The following is a 20,778-nucleotide window of genomic DNA, read 5'->3' on the forward strand; positions in this document are numbered from 1 at the left end:
ACAAAAAATCTTTCTGTTAATCCATGTATGAAGTAGAAGATAACAATTTCATCTTTTTATTTGTATAGGTATTATCCCAGATGTTTAGGAAGAGATATTCCATATAGATGGTACATACTGTTGAACTGTAAGCTACTTTTAGTCATTGAAACTTTTGAATGAATACACTTAGCATTCTTGAATTTTGCAGGCTATTCAAGTTACTCTGAGAATCTTATGTGTGTGAATAAATTTCCTCATAATGTTTTTTCTTTCTTTCTGGCATTGCTGATTATAAATAGGTGTGATCCATGCTCTGGTTTGACATGTTTTAAATAATATGTATGCACATGGAAATTGAAGAAAACATTTGGAATTGGAATTCCAGATTTAAGCTTCGAAAAAGATTTTTAGGAAAGATTCATTCTAATTTTAAGAAAGTTTTAAATTGAGAGACTTCAGAACTATTTTGTTAATTTCTACCCTCTCTTGGTCTTGAAATGTTTTAGAACAATTGCTGGTGCTATATGATTTAGGTACTTCTATTTACCTTCAATTCATAAAATCCTGTTCATGTGAATTTTTTGTTACTGGAATTTAACACAAATTTAAAAATGATTGAAATTACACAAATGATAGATGTTGATTGGTGATTTCAGTTAAGCTTTCAATTATTTTTCTCATATTGTTAACATACGTTAGAATTTATGACCTAGATAGGATTTGAAAAAAAATCTTGTGTTTATTTTTATTATAAAGGTAATACATAATCAGTGTATATATAGCTTCTGAATTTCTTTGCGTATATAATAAATGGAGTATATAAAACAAAAGTAAAGATTACTTTTTGTGAAGGAAAACCAATGTAATGTTTCAAGCATGAATTTACAATTATTTGGTGAGTTCATCTCTCATACCAAGAGGATAGGATTAAAATGCTACAACTTGGTCTCTAAATGGGGCTCTCTCTACAGGCCCCCAACCTGAACTATTGAATGGTTTAGAAATTTAATATAATGTAAAAACAGTTGGACAAACAAAGCAGTTTCTATTTTGTAAGTATAAATAAAGTCCCCCCGACCCCGCTGCGTCTCTTCGTTGTATTTAAAAAGAAAGGTATTTTTGCACAGACACAAAGCTAGAGATGTCATCTTTAGAAGATGGAGAGCAACTCTTCACTTTAATTTAAAAACAAAGGGAAAAAGTACAGCAGGAGGGATCCAAGTACTTTGTTATTATAAAGGCTTCCAGAAATCAGATTTCTATTCTCCAAACAAATGGGCATTAAAAAGGACTCAGCAAACTATATACATGGTATTCTTTTCCTTGGCTACACAATTTTAGTTAGTATGTTGTCTTTTTGGTTTAATTCCAATGGCACAGTTCATAGATTTAAGTTTTTCTTTTTCTTTTGGAGGCTAAGCAAAATGATCATAAAATAAAAATCTTTGACAGTCTGTTCTATTATAAAATGTAACACCCCTTATTAAAAAGAGAGCACCTACCCCCAAAAGTTATACAAAAAGCAGGCAGCACCATAAAAAAAGCTAAGGATACTTCAAACAATATTGAACCATATAACATTCCTCAGTAAATTTCAGTTACAGTAGAATGAATTATAGGACTTAGAGAAACCATCAGAGAAAACTGAATGAACAGTTTCAGAGACAGGGAAGGTCTCCTGTCACAAATATGTGCTCATTGTGATACTTATTTTCATAGCCAATGAGATGAAATTTCAGTTTGTTTATGAGAACTAGTTACTCCTTTCCCAGACTGAGCAGTAGCTATCTGAATGTTTCTGTATGAATGAAAACCTCATCTGCCAGGGAATAAAAATGGTAAGGACCTTTAGCAATGCCCTGTTATGTTTCTGAATTTTGTAGAACTGGCAGTCATCTGATAATGTTGAAAATATATAGCTCTCAAAGAAATAGGGCTGGATTCTCTGAATATATTTTGCACAATAGATCCCTCTGGCAGTTTTATGATTTTGCACAGCTTGTAGAGAGAGACTGGACTAGCTGGATATTTCCTGGTTTCATTAGCATAGCCCAGCCCACTTCCAACACACGCCCAGAACTATCTCATTAACCATTGGGATTGCAGCCAAAAACATAAGACTACAGTGAATATAAGGGGAATTACTGGCGAGAGAGCTGTAGACCAACTTAACACTGAACCCATTACTTTTCCAAGACCAGAAAAAAATATTACATGAACAGGAACTACTTCTCCTTCAGATAAGAATTCAAGGTTTTAATCTATAGTTTTTAAATCTAGAATAATTAGCTGTATCATAAAAAGACAGCTGCATATATTGAAGTGCTTCTGTTAATCTCTCTCTCTCTCTTTTATTTACTTATTTTCTGGGCAGCTTTGACATTGTAAACCACAGACGAATTGGAGCTTGGCATTGAAAGGAGGTGTTCTGCAATGATTTTTTTTCTTGTTTAGAGAAGTTTACTTCTACAAGAAGAAATCTGAAAAATGACAGGAGCAAAGAGGAAAAAGAAAAGCATGCTTTGGAGCAAGATGCATACCCCCCAGTGTGAAGACATTATACAGTGGTGTAGAAGGCGACTGCCCGTTTTGGATTGGGCACCACATTACAATCTGAAAGAAAACTTGCTTCCAGACACTGTGTCTGGGATAATGTTGGCAGTTCAACAGGTGACCCAAGGTAATGTATTGCATTTGAGTTTCCTGTATTATGCAGAGTAGATGTCACTTTGCTTCCTTGGAATAATAGTATGACCTAGAATAAACAATTTAGCTAAATAAAAGGATACTAGCTGTGGGGAAACAAGCATATTGGATATATTTGGAGAAGAGTTTTCATAACTGTCTTTTTTCCTCTGTATTTTGATAGCTATTAAGCATTGAATAAACTTTTGAATGACATTACATTTTTTCACTGTTAAAATTCACACTGTTTTAGAGTGAAAGATTAGTAATTATGGGAGAGTGAGTTTTTATAACATGATCTTATGGATATAGTTTCCTACTTTCACTGAATCAAGCTATAAAATACTCCTGGCTTGAACACAATCGTTTTGGAACCTAATTAGCAGCGCACAATTACCTGTTATAGCCTTGAGAGTTGCTATAAACAAGGAACAAAGCTTTCTGTACATAAAGGAGGCTCTTTGCCAAGATTGGTATTTGCAAAGAGAATCCTGTGTGTCGTGAGAGCTTATGTTTTACTGTCTATGCTGATTTACTTCTGTATCACATTACCTACTACATCTATTTCTCAGTAAGATATTTAAACTGGTGAGAAGTCTGATTTTAACTTTCCCCAAAACAGACTAAATGATATTCTGGATTTAGATAGGTGTTTCTATTGGCGAAAGCTACCGACCTAGTGTGCATGTGTGTGTATTTGTTTGCCTTAAAGATATATCCATTGCAGTTCTTGGCTAATTCAAATAATTTTCTACCTGTAGCAAGGAAAGGAACTAATTTCTGAACCTTGGGAATTTAGAGCAGTTTCCTTGGCATAGACACTGCAGGCTTATATTTCCTTGCAGTTTCACTACCTCCTTGGCTTTAACTATTATTTACACTGTTAAATTATAAGCACTCTTTTAATTAAATTATCCTGTAGCTGGAACAAACTGGTTTGTGTATTTGTGTTTTTGGTATGATTAGGAACATCTGCACTAGTGACTTTAAGATCCATAATACTGTCATACTTTATAGGATTCCATTTTACTGAATAGTCTTATATTTTTAATGACCATTTTGCCAATAGAAATGCATAGTAATCTTTCAGAAAAATGCAAAGTAAATAACAGCTTTGGGCATTTTTGGACTTGCTTTTATTCAGTTTTAAATTCCAAATGAAACAATACCAATGTACTTTTAAAACTTAGGTGATGAATTTTTTTTTAACCAGATAGTTTCAGCATGCTATAAATTTATTTTGCTTTAATTTAATGTAAAATGAAAGAGAATTATGTTTTTAAAAATAATTTCTTTTTTTACCTTTGGAAAATATCAAGTTAATAAGACAATTTGAGGATAAGATAAAGTTATCTATGGTGTATCATTAGTGATACTATTTATGTATAAGTTTCAGTAGTTAATTATATGGCTTTTATTTGGGTATAGATTTTGAGGGATTTTGTTTTACGAGTCATGTATTTCACTGGTTATGAAGGGACACATTGGCCAGCCCCAAGACTGATGAGAAGCACAACACGTACTCAGCCCTTGTGTCTTGGGAAGTTATGAATCTGGCTGCTGATTCTCTTGGAAGGCTACCAGTGAATGGATAAGGCTGCACTACAAAAACTTAAACGTTTTTGTTTGTGAAATTTAAGACTAATTATTTTTAAAATGTCTGTTCTTTTAAAAACAATTTTCTCAAACTTTTTCATGCTCATCTACTACGTATAGACAGTTAAAAAGTGAAATGCCATAAGCTACCATTTGTTGTAAGAGGCATTGCCCTAAACCCTTACATACATTATCTCCCCCTATCCTACCAGAATCCCAAGACACAGCAGTCTCCTCTCCATTTTCCACAGGAGAAAATGGAGGTTTAGAAGAGTTAGAAATTTTCCCTGGACGTCATACCTGATAAGTAGTGGAGTCAGGACTTGATTCCAAAGCCAACACTCTTAACATTTTCACTTTATAGTCTACACTGCCAAAATAACAAGACTTTTCATAACACCAATGTTATTAGTAATAGAAGACATTTCTTTGGAAAGGTGTGACTATCCTTCCCTTCAAATTACTTTTGCATTCAGGTTTCATCCCTGCAGTTTTTAGATTCAAAGGCAAAGTGACAAGAAAAATAACTAGAGTGGGATACACAGTAAGGAAGGCATTTAGATATCATTACCTCTTGTTTGTCTGAATACAATATTGGCAATTATTATCAGCTCAATTTTCTAAGGAAAATTAGAAGAAAGAGGGATAATTTTTGTTCTTGCATCATAACACAAACAATAAGCTCGAGCACCTTTTTTTAGCTTTACCCATTTTTGAAGCAGCTTTTCAGTTACTCAGCATAGTTGAATTATATAAAATTGTCCAATTTACTGTTTCTTGACCTACAAAGATAGAATGTTTATGTTTCAATCTAGTAGTTGTTTTTCGTTCTTCTTTCTCAAGGAGTGCATTTAAATTAAGGATAATGGAAATTCATTTGAGTGTTTTCTATATGTCAAATAGCAAGAAGCTGTTTTAAATTATTTTAATAAAGTAAATCTTTACTTTATTAAAGATTTCCTAATTGTTAAATATAGATGCTTTTCTGTTATCAGTAGCATTTTCTGTGTTGACTACAGTCTTTCTGAAATCCCTTATTCTCTTGGTTTTTAGACACCACTCTTGTTTTTCTCCTGCTACCTGTCTGTCCTTCTCTTCTTATGATTCTCTGCAGATTTTTTGCCTCCCACCAAACACTAGTGTCCTGGAGATTCAAACCCTGGCCTTCACTAAAAGCATAAAAGATGCTAATCACCCCCTGCATGCTAATGAAACTTTCTTCTCAACTTGAGATCTACATATTTATTTATTAATTTTTAAAAACCAGCCAGATTATCATTAAAATGTGATGTATACACTGCAAGACTACCTTTTCCAGCTTTCTTTGAGGTTAGGTGTTGCCCTGTGATTATATTTTGGCCGAGGGAAAATGAGCAGAAGTATACTTCTTCCAGTCCTAGCCTGTAAAAGTCATGTATGATCCTCATGTCCTCTATATGCTGGCAGGTATTAATGCCCAAGGCAAATTTGGAAGCTGTATATTGGAGGTAGCATTGACTCTATCAGCAGCCTTTGTTCCTGAGTGACCTTGGAGATCCACATATTTAAATATGCTAACCTAGAATGTTCTAAATGTACTTCAAATGCTGTGTCTTCTAAAACAAACTGAATGAAACCTCCATTCGAACCAGAACTATAATAATAACAACAGTAATTTTTAGGCACAGATGCAAGCAGTATTGTAAGAACACTTGACATATATACAAAACTGAAGTTGGGAGAGGACAAACAACTTGCCTAAAGTCACACAGCAAATGAGTGGAAGAGGTAGGATTTGAACTCAGGTAATCTGGCTCCTGAGACTATGCCCTCATCTTTATACTAGACTTCTTCTCTTAGAAAGTCCTGCACATCATTCTCAACTCTTTCCTCTCTTTTGCCACCCTGCCCACTAGCATACGACCAGCTGCCAGGTTCTTTTGTTTCTATCCCCTCTCATTTTAACTAAGTAGTCTTGTTTCATGGGCCCTGCAGTCGCTGTAATTCTGTCTGAACTATTGAAGTTATCATCTTGTGGGTCTTCATTCCTTACTCTGTCTCCTCCTGTAGGCCATATTCCATACTGCAGCCAGAATAATCACAAAAATCTGAATGCATTGATCCTGTTCAGAATTGTTTAATGAACCTATATTTTCTCTAGAGTAAAAGTCCATTTCTTCAGCATGTCCTGTTAGATCATTAATAATCTGAGCCTCTTGATACAAAGCTCTACTCAAAGAGATCTCTCCTCTAAGAATCCCTCCCAATCTCCTGGGAAGATGTTTTCTTCCCTCTTACTCCCTTTGTACTTTTTACATATCTCTTTGATAGGTCTTAACATATTGTATTATAATATCTTGCTACAACTCTTTCCACACTAGTCTGTAAGCTCTGGAAACAAGACAATGTCTTAATCTATATATTCTTACCAGCTTGTGAATTGCTTGGCACATAAATGTTTGTTGGAAGAATTAAAACATTCTAGAAGCCAACAATTGTTCCATTGCAGCATGCTATCACTCTAGAGAGGAAACTGAATTTAAACTAATTCTTATGTTTTATTATATAAATAAATGTAATAAAGATACTGATAGTAAAAAAATACATTAAAATACAAGTAATTGATTTTTTCCAACTTCTCTTACTTTCTTGAAGTTACAAATTTGCAGGCCTCCTGACAAATCTGGTAAAAGATATGTTTTCTTTGTCCCAATGTTAATTTTTTCTTCAGCCAACAGTAACAAATATGAATAGTTTATATAAAAGTCCAGATGCCCAGCTTCTCTTGAAAAATCTAGGGAGACATGGTCACGCAGGGCCCACATCTCCATGCGGCAAAATCTGCAGGCCCTTAAGAGAGCCTCCTCGCTTTTGCCACAGCACCCACCATTCACAGGTTCACTGCCACTCTTCCTGCTGGTATGACCATTACCTACCTAGCTCTATGAATGACCAAATTTGTTTCCCCTGCCAAGACACTTTCTAACATATTTTGTTGAAATGCCTCAAATTTGCCCTTGAATAAAACCTTTATAGGGAGATGACATAATATTAGCTTCTTCACCTAAGACCACAGAACCTTCAGGTCTGTGAACCTGGACTCATATGTTTCAATATACTTCACTTCTTTATAATCATATGCATTGTCTGTTACTGATTTTTACAATGTGTTCTGGGAAGGAGTCCAGCAGCTTTACTAGACTGCCAAAGGGGTGGTTACCCCTCTTCAGAGTAAATAGGTATAATATAGAGATGTATAAAATAACATGTAGATGTATTAATTTCAAAGAAAGAAAGATAAAAGAAACTTCAGGTCCTTCTTTTACTAAGTTCAAATATTTCTTAGAAACCACTTGTATTTTTTAAAAATATTTTTAACATTTGGCAGTTCTCATTAGTAACATCAGGTAAGAGCCTTTATATTTAGTATCTGCCATGATGTTCTTTAACTGATATCTTGAAGACCTTCACTGTCAAATATGTTTTATAGATAAGCAAACATTTGTAGAGAATGTCATTGACTTAAAACATGTCACCAACATGGATGGCAAGCTAAGCAGTATAAGACTCTGGTTTCTAAAGCATTTTGTGCACATTACAGCCTGAATGACCATCTGGGGGAAAGAGATTCTCTGTTTCCAACATGAAAACTCAAGCATTGAGACAGAGTGGAGACCTGAAATGCATGACTTGCCATATAAGAACCTAATCCACTGGGGTGGAATATGAAAATGTTTGGCCTTGCATTCCAAGGGCTCACCTAGACTTTTTTTTCCCAAACCATGCAACTTTTAGCTGCCATAGGGTTGCCTGATGTTCAAACCACAAGGTTTTGGGCTGCAAACAAAAGATGGATGTTCCTTATAATTATGCAGAATGTGTGGCATTACTGGCACCAAAACTTGTGTGTGGAAGCTGAGCTTCATTGCACTCCTGAGGGCAGCTTAGTGACATGCAGAACAATAAGTGGAAATTCCTGAGGCATACTGCATTGCACAGATTAAAGACTTGTCTGGGAATGTTTCCCTGCATGGTCTCAGCTTTGGCGATACAGAATCCTAGCATTAGCCACATATCTCTAACTTAGCTCCCTTAATCACTGTATCTTCCTGCTAGTAACTTTTCTCCAGGAGCAATGGCATCCAAATATTCCTAAATGAGTCTAAAGTATATTTTCCTTACCCCATGAAAATATAGAAGAGTTGTGACACATTCCTGTCTTTTCCTTCTCTATTTCCCCTCATCCCATGACCCAATCCCTCACTATAGCTCCAAGCTTCATTCGGTACTTTTGACTCCCTTTTTATTTTTCTTTAATGCAAAACAATGATGGTTTAGATATTAAAGGACCCTGTATTTATTTATGCACTTAGCATAATGCTCCCTATAACATTTAGAGCTGTCTATATGGAAGAACCATGACCTTTAATTTTAGAGTGTTGAAAACATGGCAAGGTTTGCAACAAAATACATTGGCAGTGAGTGTCAGGATGAGATACGTGGTCTATCTTCTGTTTTTACCTGCTATGAACCATCCCTGCTCTTTTCAGTAACTGTATCTCAGATTAGTTTGGGTGAATAACCCCTGTTCCATATATAGTACAAATGATTTAGGTGAGGTTCTATTGCTGGCACAGCGGATGGTGTCCAGGCTGATCAGGGGACCGAATGCCTCTAGACCAGGATTCTCAAAGTGGAGGCCTATTGGAACCACCTTGGGGATTAAAAGAATGCTAATACAAGGGTTCCATATCTAGCAATGAAACCAGATTTTCTGGAAATTGTGCCCCAGCATTGAGGCATTGTCTTTCTTCTATTCTTTTAAAAAAATGTTGTGGTTTCTAATGTGAAACAGGTGAGAGCAGGATCTAGCCATAGTTATTGGACCAGGTGAAGGTTTGTGGGCCAAGATGTGATAATTAGCACAGTTCCATACACCTGGCCAGTGACTGATTCAAGAATAAGGTCTGACCTCTAGGCATAAGGATATGAGTTTACTATACAAGGGGCCAGCTATTTATTATTAAAATGGTAATGGCAATCTAAATGACCTGAGTGGTCAGTCTGGGTCTCAGTACATGTATGAGACCTTTTAGGAAGCCAAAACTTCCTTCATGCTGAAACTGATGACAGTAGAGATAATGTGCCTCTACAGTTTCCCAGGACCTCCACAGCCTGACAATGAAGCCAATCCAGCAAAATGCATAGCAGAGAGAAACCGAGTCCTGATGACAACTACTATAGCCCTGACTCTCCATTTGCATGTGCAAACACTTTTTTGCTTTGTTTATGTAGATTTAAGTTGGGTTTCTTCTAGTCACCTTAATGACACATTTGAGTGCTATTATAGTGTAAATGTGTTACATAAATTATTTCAAATATTATGAAACCCAGAAAGATTGATATTATTCTACTGAAGAGCATCTCATGAAAATATGTGCTCTGAACATTAGGTGAATTGGCCCACTTCTAGGACTGCTAATATGGATTAAAACCTAGAACTGCCCTGCTCCATTCCTCATTCTTCACTGGTATCTGTTGCCCAGCTTGCTTCTAGCATGACAGACATAGCCTGGGTGGGACCGGGGCTGACTCTGAGCCTCCCTTCACATCTACCCCTCAGGCTGCCCCTTCCCATGATGACATGTCACCTGCCTTGATAAAATAAAACCCTGGATTTCCCACCAGAAGAGAGCTTTGCTGGTGAGAAGCAATACAATGAGCTATTGCTCTTTCCCCTGAGGTTCTCTCACTGCCCCCTGCTACAGAGTAGCTTAGGAGAGATGGAGGGGAGACATGCTTTAATACTGGCCTGAGCATCCATGAATAATAGATTTTACCATGTAGCAGAGGTGACACACAGATGAAATGTTTGAATGAAATTTTACTAAAGGCTAGAGAGCAACGAAAAGGGAAAATAACGAGGCTTACTGCTGTCCGCTTGGTTTGATCCCTCTTGTCTCAGCTCTGTTTCCTCTATCAGGACAGATGCCATCTCTAACACTTACCACCCCCAGCTCAGAGCACTACTGTGGACATTTAACTTCTCCCATTCTGAGTCCAAGAGGAAGGACTGCTTTGGGCTCTCCTAACCATTTTAACATTGGAGATATCTGCACAAAGGCAAGACTTGACTCCTATTCATAGCCATGAGCCTCAGACAGCATAGTTTCTTCTCATTTAACACCATTTCTCAAAATAAAAAAATAAAAAAAACCCGCATTTTTTCCCCTTCATTCTTTGTGCTTGACTGTCTTTTCCTTCTATACAGTTTGTTTTTCATGAGCTAATCCATTTTATTTTTTATTTTAGGTTTGGAGGTACATGTGAAGTTTTGTTCCATAGATAAACATGTGTCATGGGGGTTTGTTGTACATATTATATCACCCAGTGTATTAGTCCATTCTCACGCTGCTATGAAGAAATACCTGAGACCAGGTAATTTATTTAGAAAAGAGGTTTGATTGACTCAACAGTTCCACATGGCTGGGAGGCCTCAGGAAACTTACAATCATGGCGGAAGGTGCCTCTTCACAGGGTGGCAGGAGAGAGAATGAGTGCAAGCAGGGGAAATGCCAGACACTTATAAAACCATAAGATCTCATGAGACTCACTCATTATCATGAGAACAGCATGGGGGAAACTGCCCCCATGATTCAATTACCTCCACTTGGTCCCCACTCCACATGGGGATTATGGGGATTACAATTAAGGTGAGATTTTGGGGGGTCACAGAGCCACGCTATATCACCCAGGTATTAAGCTAATCCATTTTCATGGCTTTACTTGCCACTGCTCTATTGGTTAATTGTAGGAATATATTTCCATCTTAACTCTTCCTTCCTAGCTCTAGATATAAATCGCCAGCTGCCTATTGGGCACAATCTCAATGTCTCCCAGGGACAAATTTTATAACTGAACACATCATTTTTCCTACCAAAAGTAGTCCTTATCCTCCATTCTTTTTTATAATGCAAGTCACCCCCCCATCTACACAGTTTTTCATGCCAGAAACCTGGGAGTGATCCTTCTTCCCCTGTCCCCTCAACAACTATATTCAATTAACCAAGTTCTGTAAATTCTTCCCTCTTAATGTCTGTCTAATACACCTGATGCCCATTGTCCTCATGGCCACTTCCCTGACAGTAGTAGATACAACCAACAATTGCTAAATGTTTAAAGTGTGCCGTAAACTGTGCTAAGGATTCATTGTCTATTATATCAATTAATCTTCATAATGACCCTAAGAGTTTGATACTGTTATCTGTATTTAACAGATGAAGGAAAGTAGATTAATTTGCTAAGGTAATCCAGTTAGCATAAGGCAGAAGGAGTGTTTAAATGCAGATCTTTCTGACTCCTGAGCCTGTGCTTCTACCTTAAGAGCCACCAAAATTTACCCTGCTAGTTAGGATGTCTCTCACATACAGTTTTGTCCCTCTATTCTCTATCTTAAACTCCAACAAAACTAAATTTTGAGTTAGGTAGTGGAAACCTTGTTCTTAAAATTCCTTCAGCAACACTGCAAATACCTTTTTACCTGCTTGTTCACTCTGTTTTGTTCCCTTGCTTCACATGATCTCCTCGGCCTCTCTCACTTTCCTTACTGTCTTTTTTCTCATCCCTTTCTATTTCTGGCTCCTTCCTGAAACTCCAAATACTACCCCTGGGACTGAAACCACAGGCGTGCATTGATTGGCCTCTACAGCATTGGGAATCAATGTTTAAATACCAGAAGACTTAATTTTAAAATGGAAGGCTTTCCCTCCTTTCATTCAAATATAGTCATCTAACCACACAGGTTCCATATTCCCAAATGGCAACAATAGGCTGAAGTTGACTTTGGCCTGCACCCTTTATATGGACATGGACTTTCTAATTTGCTGTACCCTTCCACACTCCTGTTCTTTTGTACATCATCACTACTTAACACCTGCTGTTTTATTCTGCTCAGCTCTAGAACAGATGTTCTCAAACTCAGCTCAAGGACAACATGACTGGCCAAGGTCATCAAAGCATTTAGAATAACAAGGTATTTAATATAAAAGTAAACAACACCTAGAAGGCAGTTATGGCTATAAATTGCCAAGTTTCCTCTCATTGCACAGGATTAGACTTCTGAGAATGCTTTTCAAGGCCCTTCAATATCTGAATCTCACCTTTCCAGCCACACCTTTTTTATGTTCCCTTCAGCATCATATGCTCTGCCTATATTGGACTGCACTTAGTATTCTAAAGGATCATGCTTCTTTGCCTCAGGACATTTGCACATGGTATTTCCTCTAAAATGAATAATATTTCCCTGCCTTGTCCCTTTCACCTGATTATAACCTACCATATTTCAGGAATGGGTTTAGTTCAGTAATTCTCAACCATGGCTACATATTAGAGTCTCTTGTGACACTGAAGAGAATACTCATGTCCAATCTCCACCCTAGATTAATTAAATCAGAATCTCTGGATAATTTAGGGCAAATAATTTTATGTTCTGTGCCTTGGCTTACTCACCTAATGAAAAAATAAATAAAAATGAGCAGCCAGGGTTGAGAACTATAGGCTTTCAGAAAGCACTGTTGATACCTCTATTTTGTTTTTCCATGGTACTTATATCCTTAACTAACTTTATAGCATTTATTTTTGATTCATATTTGACTGAGCACTGTATTAGTCCATTTTAACACTGCTGTAAAGAAATACCTGAGACTGGGTAATTTATAAAGGAAAGAGGTTTAATTGACTCACAGTTCCATATGGCTGGGGAGGCCTCAGAAAACTTATAGTCATGGTAGAAGGTAAAACAAGCACCTTCTTCACAAGGCAGCAGGAGAGAGAAGAGAGCAAGGGAAACTGCTATTTATAAAACCATCAGATCTTGTGAGAACTCACGCACTATCACGAGAACATCATGGGACAAACCACCACCGTGATCTAATCACCTCCTACCATATCCCTCCCTTGACACATGGCGATTATGGAGATTACAATTTGAGATGAGATTTAGGTGGGGACACAGAGCTAAACCATATCAATTGCCTAAGCCATACGTTCCTTGAGGGCAGAGATTATTTACAGCCTAGGAAGACCAATCACCTTGGCTTTAGCACTGAAAGTCCTGAGTTCCAGGAAACACTTTCAGCTCCTATCCCCAGTATTTGGCACAGTGTAAGTACTAAAATATTTGTTGACAGTGAACAATCATAATTGAGATAGATGGATGGGGTTTTCCTAGGCCCATGCTCCTTCTGGTGGCTCCTCTCTTCATGGGAATTTTGTCTCTTTCTGTTTCTATTATTTAAGCTCTTAGGTCTGTTGGACTTGGGGTCTCTTGATCATAGTGATTCTTCGTGTTCGTGCTTGTGAGACCTCACCTGTGTAGCAAGTCACATGAGGAAGGTATGATGTGATTGGCCTCAACCTCTCTAATGATTAGAAATACTGACCTTGGAGTAATAATGGTTGTGTGTGGACCAAAAGAATGTGTGTTTATAGAAATTTGTTTTCACACAATTATGGTTGTTGAATATATGTAAATTTACCCCAGGAGACTCACTTGTAATAACGCTTAACCCTAATCCTGCTGATATTGTAAACTAGACAGCTGGTTACACTGTGGTTTGCTAATAACTATTCTAAGACCACCACAAACCAGTTACCACAGGGAAATAACTTTCATCATTGCCCACACAATTTGGGTTGGATTTTTTATGTGTAATTCTTGGAAGTGCTTACCACCACCTAATTATTTTGTTTTTAAGAGTACTAATCCATCTTGCTAGGATTCTTTATTCATTTCTATTCAAAAAATATTTGAAAGAATACAGCCTTTTGCTATGTTCTTGGAAAGCGATAGAGGAGTATAAGACAACAGTCCAGCCCACAAGGGGCTTATTATTTTTTCCGTCTTCAGAAATGCGTACAAAAGTATATGAGAATATGATCTTGTTATTTTAACCTTGAATATATCATTCTGGTGTGGGTATTTAAGGGTGGGAACATTTTCTTAATGAAAGTTTGTGGAGTATTGGTTTCAGCCACTTTTTGCCTTGAGTAGATTGTATAACCCAGGGAGTCGCCAAAGAATTCTGTGTTTTTATTTAGGAACATGAAGATTAGTACAATCCCATCTATATAACATAACATGAAATGACGATTTGATGGTAAAAATTGGATCAACAAACTGGCAGTCTTAAAAAGCTATCAAGGTTTGATTTGCTACTGATCTATATTATATGATGTAGAATTTTAAGAAATCAGGTTCTGCTAATCACTCTTTCCCTGGAAAGGATCTCAAGGGAACTGTACACACAGGTAACATCTAGGGAAGGGCAACCATTGTCCCACTTAATCAGCTGAGTTAGTGTGCAAAGCATAGCTCCAGCAAAACTGGAGTGGAACAAAGCAGTTTTGACCTGATATCCAAGAGGAGTTTCTTTCTTTCTTTTAAAGCTAAGGTTTGGATGGACTTGTGGGGAAAAGAAAGAGAAACTTAGAGCTTACCTTGAGGCAGGCCCTGGTCCTTTTATTAGCCAGTAGCATGGATTAGGAAATAGTAGAAGAGAGTAAAACATACCATTGGACGTGAACTCCTCCTACCAGGAAATGTATCCTCTTTAGAGTGTTCAACTTTGATTCTTCCACTTAGCATCATTCCTCTTGGAGGAGGTGGTAGACAGAAGAGGTCTGAGAATTTCTGCTCTACAGCTTGATCTGAGGTTGTGGCACTGCGCCTGGAGATGGCTGGATAGAATCAAGACATTGCCAAAGGTAGGATTTAGGTCCGGTTTGAGGAGTTTAGCTAAGACATATAAACTCAGCCTGGTGATGGTAAAGTTTAGCACTTGAATGTCAACCTGTAGGACTGGTTGACACAAAAAGTAAAACTGGGGAATCAAGTATCTGACGCTTAGGCAAAATGGAGAAACTAGTCAGGATTAGAACCTGGGGCCAAAGTTCTGGGTAGAAAGGAGTCTGAATTACAATCTAGGAAGCCAACAGCAATGATAGATCTGTGTTTTCTAATTTTCTACCCAGCGTCTGAGCAGTCTTCAGATTTTGGTGGGTAAACCTGAGCCCATGGAAGACAGTGAGAAGATGCACCTGGCTGACAAGAGAAGTAAGGGAAGAAGGCATCAGCCAGCGTCATGGAAGGTCATGTGTTGGTGTCCCCCGTCCTCGCATTAGAATATCAGGTTGGCCTCTTGGCCTCTTGTGGACTATTGTAGGCCCACAAGAATAGGAGTTATTTGACTTTTTTTTTCTCCTGAATATGGAGGGTCAAGTGATTACCACAATCTCAGCTTTTTATGCTCTTTAGTTTTGAAGAGGGAGTTTTATTGATATTGACTTTAAGAATTACCTCTATTAAAAATTTATGGACTATAAAATGTTTAATATTTTGATAATGCACTCATAAATCTTGAAGGTTGTTGAATAAAGTGCTTAATTTCATAAATATTTTAACAATTATTAATATAAAATCAATATTTCAGCATTTAATAAGTAAACCATTATTTAGGATAATTCTAAATAATTGTTAATAATGTAACCATGTACCACTATGCATAAATTTTACCTTGTGTGCTGTGAATCTCTTTAACTTACAAACATTATCTGTATTAAAACCAATTCTATCTCAAGTTTTTTAAATTGCAACAAAGTGATTGATAGTAATTTTAGGACTACAATTTTACAGAAAGGAAATTGGCTCTGAAAGGTAATTCTCTGGTCCTAATTAGATTCATAATATATGCATCTCAGCTAAAAGTTATTTCAGTTCTGCAAGTCTCTGAAGTAAAAACTGAACTATAAAGGGACAACCATCAGACAGATATGGATGATATTGGAAGGCAGATATTGGAAATCTGATATAATGGTTTTTTTGTACTCATCATTTTTGCTGCTATTTATGACCATGCTGCCTTGACTTTATAGCCTTGGTTCTTTATATTAATCATAGATATAAGCACTTGCAACATTGTATCATTTAATTTAAAAAACTGAATAGGGAATTTCAGTTTATCCTTCTTGACTGAAAGCAACTATAAGTGCAAATTTCTCCCTTTACTATGGCATTTAAATCTTGAAGATGCCATCTTAAGAGGATGATAATTATATCCATACCTATACAAATGCTGACATTTATTTAACTCTTTCTTTGTGCCTGCCCTGTGTTGGGCCATAAGCTCCCTTTCTTCTGGGCTTTGCCTGGAATATTCTCTTAATTCCCTTCTTTCCTTCCTATCACCTTTGCAAGGTTCCTCGTGTAAGACTTAAACAACACTACCCTAATCCTTCTGAAATGGGTTAAGTCTCTTATGTGATCCTGTAACTTCCAATACTTCTTTCTTTCTAAAAACTTCACATGTAAATATTTATTTACTCTGGGTTTTTCATGTCAAACTCTGAGATCTGTAGGTGCAGGGATAATATCGTGTCTACTTCATTTATCGCTTAATTTCTTGTAACTGGTTAAGTGATGAGCACAAAGGAGTTGTTCAATAAATATTAGTTGAATAAAAGAATCATATTGATAGGGATTATCACTCCATTTTTTTTTAACAGTAGAAGACTGAAGTTCAGAGAGGTTAAATAACTTGTGTAAGGTCTCAGCCAAAAAGAGATGAAATTGAGATCCAAATCCATGTTGCTCCGCTTTCCTAAATGTTACTACCTCTAAGGCTGGTCCAGAGGACAGCTAGTTAGTGCCAGATGCATTGGGCTTTGTGCTGCAAGACCAGGTAAAATAACATATGGGAATCCACCTATCACAAGAAAAGTTCCTGCCTGCTGAGACGCATACATCTACAGCTTTCCTTGGAATTGAAACACATGTCTCCAACAAGCTCAAGCAAACTAATTCTAACATTGTCCCCCAGAAACACTGGGAGAAAAATCAGAATCATTTAATTGAAGCACTCCTAAATGCTACATACAAGGAGGGAGGCTATGGTGTCAGCACAGATGTATCCCTGGATAGACAATGGCCCTGCCAGCCTGACACTTCAAAACAAAATAGGAACTTCATGGGAACCTGCAGAATAGAAGCTAGGGAAAAAGAATAAACCTGGAAAACCAAAATGCTACTCAATCCACTCCTTATACCAGAGCCTCCTGGAAGGTCACCACACTAGATTTGCCTCCAGTCTCTCCCCAGTCCTCCCCATGATGTTGTTTCTATTGTTGATAGTTCTGTATTACAGGTCACTTAATCTCCCAGACCAGCCCACTCTTGGATTCAGACACTTCCAAATTGCTTCTTGAAGAGTGTTTACTTTCATGGTTTCCCAAACCTCATTAAGTACTGTATATCTGTTCAGGAGGTTACTTGCCAAAAATTTTTTTTTGTTTATAATTGACACATAATTGTACATGTTTATGCAGTACAGTGTGATGTTTTAATATATATAAACATTGAGTAATGATCAAATCAAGGTAGTTATCATGTCTGTCACTTCAGATCTTCATCATTTGTTTGTGGTAATAACTTTCAGAATCTTCTTTTCTAGCTATCTTGAAATATACAATACATTTTATTAGCTGCATGCTGCTATGTAATTGAACACCAAAATTTATTCTCCTATCTAACTGTAACTTTGTGCCCATTGACTAATTTCTCCCCACTCCCTCTCCCCCATCCCCTTCACAGCCTCTACTAACCACTATTTCACTCTCTACTTCTGTGAGATAAACCTTTTTAGATTCTGCATGTAAGTGAGATTATGTGGTATTTGTCTTTCTGTGTATGGCTTATTTTACTTAACATAATGTCCTCCAGGTTCATCCATGTTTGTACAAATGACAGGATTTTATTCTATTTTTATAGCTGAATAGAATTCCATGGTTTATACTGCAGTTTCTTTATTTATTTGTCTGTTGATAAATACTTAGATTGATTTCATCTCTTGGCTATTGTGGATAGTGCTATAATAAACATGGGAATGCAGATCTCTCTTCAACATACTGCTTTCAATTCCTTTGGATATATACCCAGTAGTGGAATTGGTGGATCATATGGTAGTTCTATTTTTAATTTTCTGAGGAAGCTCCATACAATTTTCCATAATGGCTATGCTAATTTACTTTCCCACCAACAGTATATAAGAATTTCCCTCTTTCTGCATCCCCACTAGCATTTGTTATTGATTTATTTTTTGTCATTATGATGATAGACATCCTAATTCAGGTGAGGTGCATCATTGTGGTTTTGATTTACATTTCCCTGAAAATCACTGATGTTGAGCATTTTGTCATATACCTGCTGGCCATTTGTATGTCTTTGAAAAAATGCTTATTTAGGCTTTTTGCCTATTTATTGATTGGATTATTTGGATTTTCTTTGTGGGATGTGTGTGTGTGTGCGTGCCTTTCTAGTTTTTTTGGTTTTTGCTATTGAGTTGTTTGAGTTCCTTCTATATTCCGAATATTAACTTCTAGTTAGATGCATACTTTGCAAATTCTCCCATTCTGTAGGTTGTCTCTTCACTCTGTTGGTTATTTCCTTTGCTATGCAGAAGCTTTTTAGTTTGATAGAATCCCATTAATCTATTTTTGCTTTTGTTGCCTGTGCTTTTGAGATCCTATCCAAAAAGTCCTTGCTCAGACCAATGTCCCGAAGCATTTTATTTATGACTTTTTTTAGTGGTTACATAGTTTTGGGTATTACATTTAAGTCGTTAATTCATTTTGAGTTGATTTTTGTATATCATGTTGTTTTGGTTAGTATGGCTCTGTAGTATATTTTGAAGTTAGGTAGTGTGATGCCTCCAGCTTTGTTCTTTTTGCTCAAGATTGCTTTGGCTATTCAAGGTCTTTTATGATTCCATACACATTTTAGGCTTTTTTTTCTATTTATGTGAAGAATGTCATCGATATTTTGATAGGGATTGCATTTAATCTGTAGATTTCTTTGCATAGTATGGACATTTTAATGATATTAATTATTGCAATTTATGAACATGGGATGCCTTTTATTTGGGTCTTCTTCAATTTATTTAATCTATGTTCTATAGTTTTTGTTGTACAGATCTTTCCCATCCTTGGTTATATTTATTCCTAGGTATTTTATTTTATTTTTGTAGCCATTGTAAATGAGATTGCCTTCTTGAATTCTTTTTTGTGTAATTCATTTGTAGCATATAAAATGCTTTTGGTTTTTTTGATTGATGTATATTGATTTTGTATCCTGAAACTTCCCTGAATTCATTTATTAGTTCTAACAATTTTGTGGTGGAGACTTTAGGATTTTCTAGATATATGATCATGTCATGTGCAAATAGGGGCAATTTGACTCCCTCCTTTCCAATTTGAATGCCCTTTATTTGTTTCTCTTCTCATTGCTCTAGCTAGGACTATCAGTACTGTGTTGAATAAAAGTGAAAATGGGCATCCTTGTCTTGTTCCAGATTTTTGAGGAAAAGTTTTCAACTTTTGCCCATTCAGTATGATGTTAGTTGTGGGCCTGTGATATATGGCCTTTATTGTGTTGAGGTATATTCCTTCCATATCTAAATTGTTGAGAGTTTTTGTCATGAAGCGACATTGAATTTTATCAAATACTTTTTCTGCATCTATTGAAATGATCATATGGATATTTTTCTTGATTCTCTTAATGTGATGTATTATGTCTACTGGTTGGTGTATCCTCAACCTTCCTTGCGTCCCTGGGATGAATCCTAACTGATCATCGTGAATGATTTTTCTTTTTTGTGTGTGTTGTTGAATTCAGTTTACTAATATTTTGTTGAGGATTTTTCGTACTTAACTCCATTAGGCATATTGACATTCCCCCCACCTCTTTTTGTTGTTGTTGTTGTGTCTTTATCTTATTTTGGTATCAGGGTAATGCTAGCCTCATAGAATGAGTTTGGCAGTATTCTCTCCTCTTCAACTGTTTTGGAAGACTTTGAGAAGAATTGACATTAGTTTTTCTTTAAATGTTCAATAGAATTCAGCAGTGAAGCCATCAGATTCTTGGCTTTTCTTTGATGAGAAGAGTCTTTATTATTGCCTTAATTCCATTACTAATTATTGGTCTGTTCAGGTTTTCTATTTCTTCATGATTCAATCTTGGTAGGTCCTATGTGTTCAAACATTTATCCATTTCTTCCAGATTTCCCAATTCATTGGTCAATAGTTGTTCACAACAGTCTTTTATGACCTTTTGTATTTCTGTGGTATCAATTGTAATATCTCCTTTTTAATATCTGATTTTATTTCAGTTGTTTCTCCTTTCTGCTTGGTTAGTCTAGCTAAAGGTTTGTTAATTTTGTCTATCTTTAAGAAATACCCAACCCTTTTTTTCTTGATCTTTCATATTTTAAAAAATCTATTTTAAAAAAATATTTCTGTTCTGATCTTTGTTATTTCCTTTTACTAATTAGTGGGTTAGCTGTTTTTCTAGTTTGTTGAGGTATAACATTAGGTTGTTTACTAGAGATCTTTTTACTTCTTGAATGTAGGCATTTATTGCTATAAACTTCTCTCTTAGAACTGCTTTTGCTGTATCCTACAGGTTTTGGTATGTTGTGCTTCCATTTT

At 36.4% G+C, this 20,778-nt stretch overlaps 1 protein-coding gene across 2 annotated transcripts in view; it reads left to right on the top strand.

The window, feature by feature from the left end:
* The first annotated feature begins 2,086 nt into the window (after positions 1-2,086).
* Positions 2,087-20,778, top strand: part of SLC26A7 (solute carrier family 26 member 7) — a 155,750-nt gene continuing 137,058 nt past the window's right edge. Inside the window, exons 1-2 of one of the 2 annotated variants that reach the window (XM_055348696.2) lie at positions 2,087-2,235; positions 2,357-2,662. In XM_055348696.2, coding sequence (XP_055204671.2) covers positions 2,470-2,662 — 193 coding nt within the window. In that variant the 5' untranslated portion in view covers positions 2,087-2,235; positions 2,357-2,469. The remainder of the gene's footprint in view (positions 2,236-2,356; positions 2,663-20,778) is intronic. The other variant, XM_019032931.4, reaches the window with a different exon arrangement.

This window comes from Gorilla gorilla, chromosome 7 (assembly GCF_029281585.2).
Source record: "Gorilla gorilla gorilla isolate KB3781 chromosome 7, NHGRI_mGorGor1-v2.1_pri, whole genome shotgun sequence".
Taxonomy (NCBI): domain Eukaryota; kingdom Metazoa; phylum Chordata; class Mammalia; order Primates; family Hominidae; genus Gorilla; species Gorilla gorilla.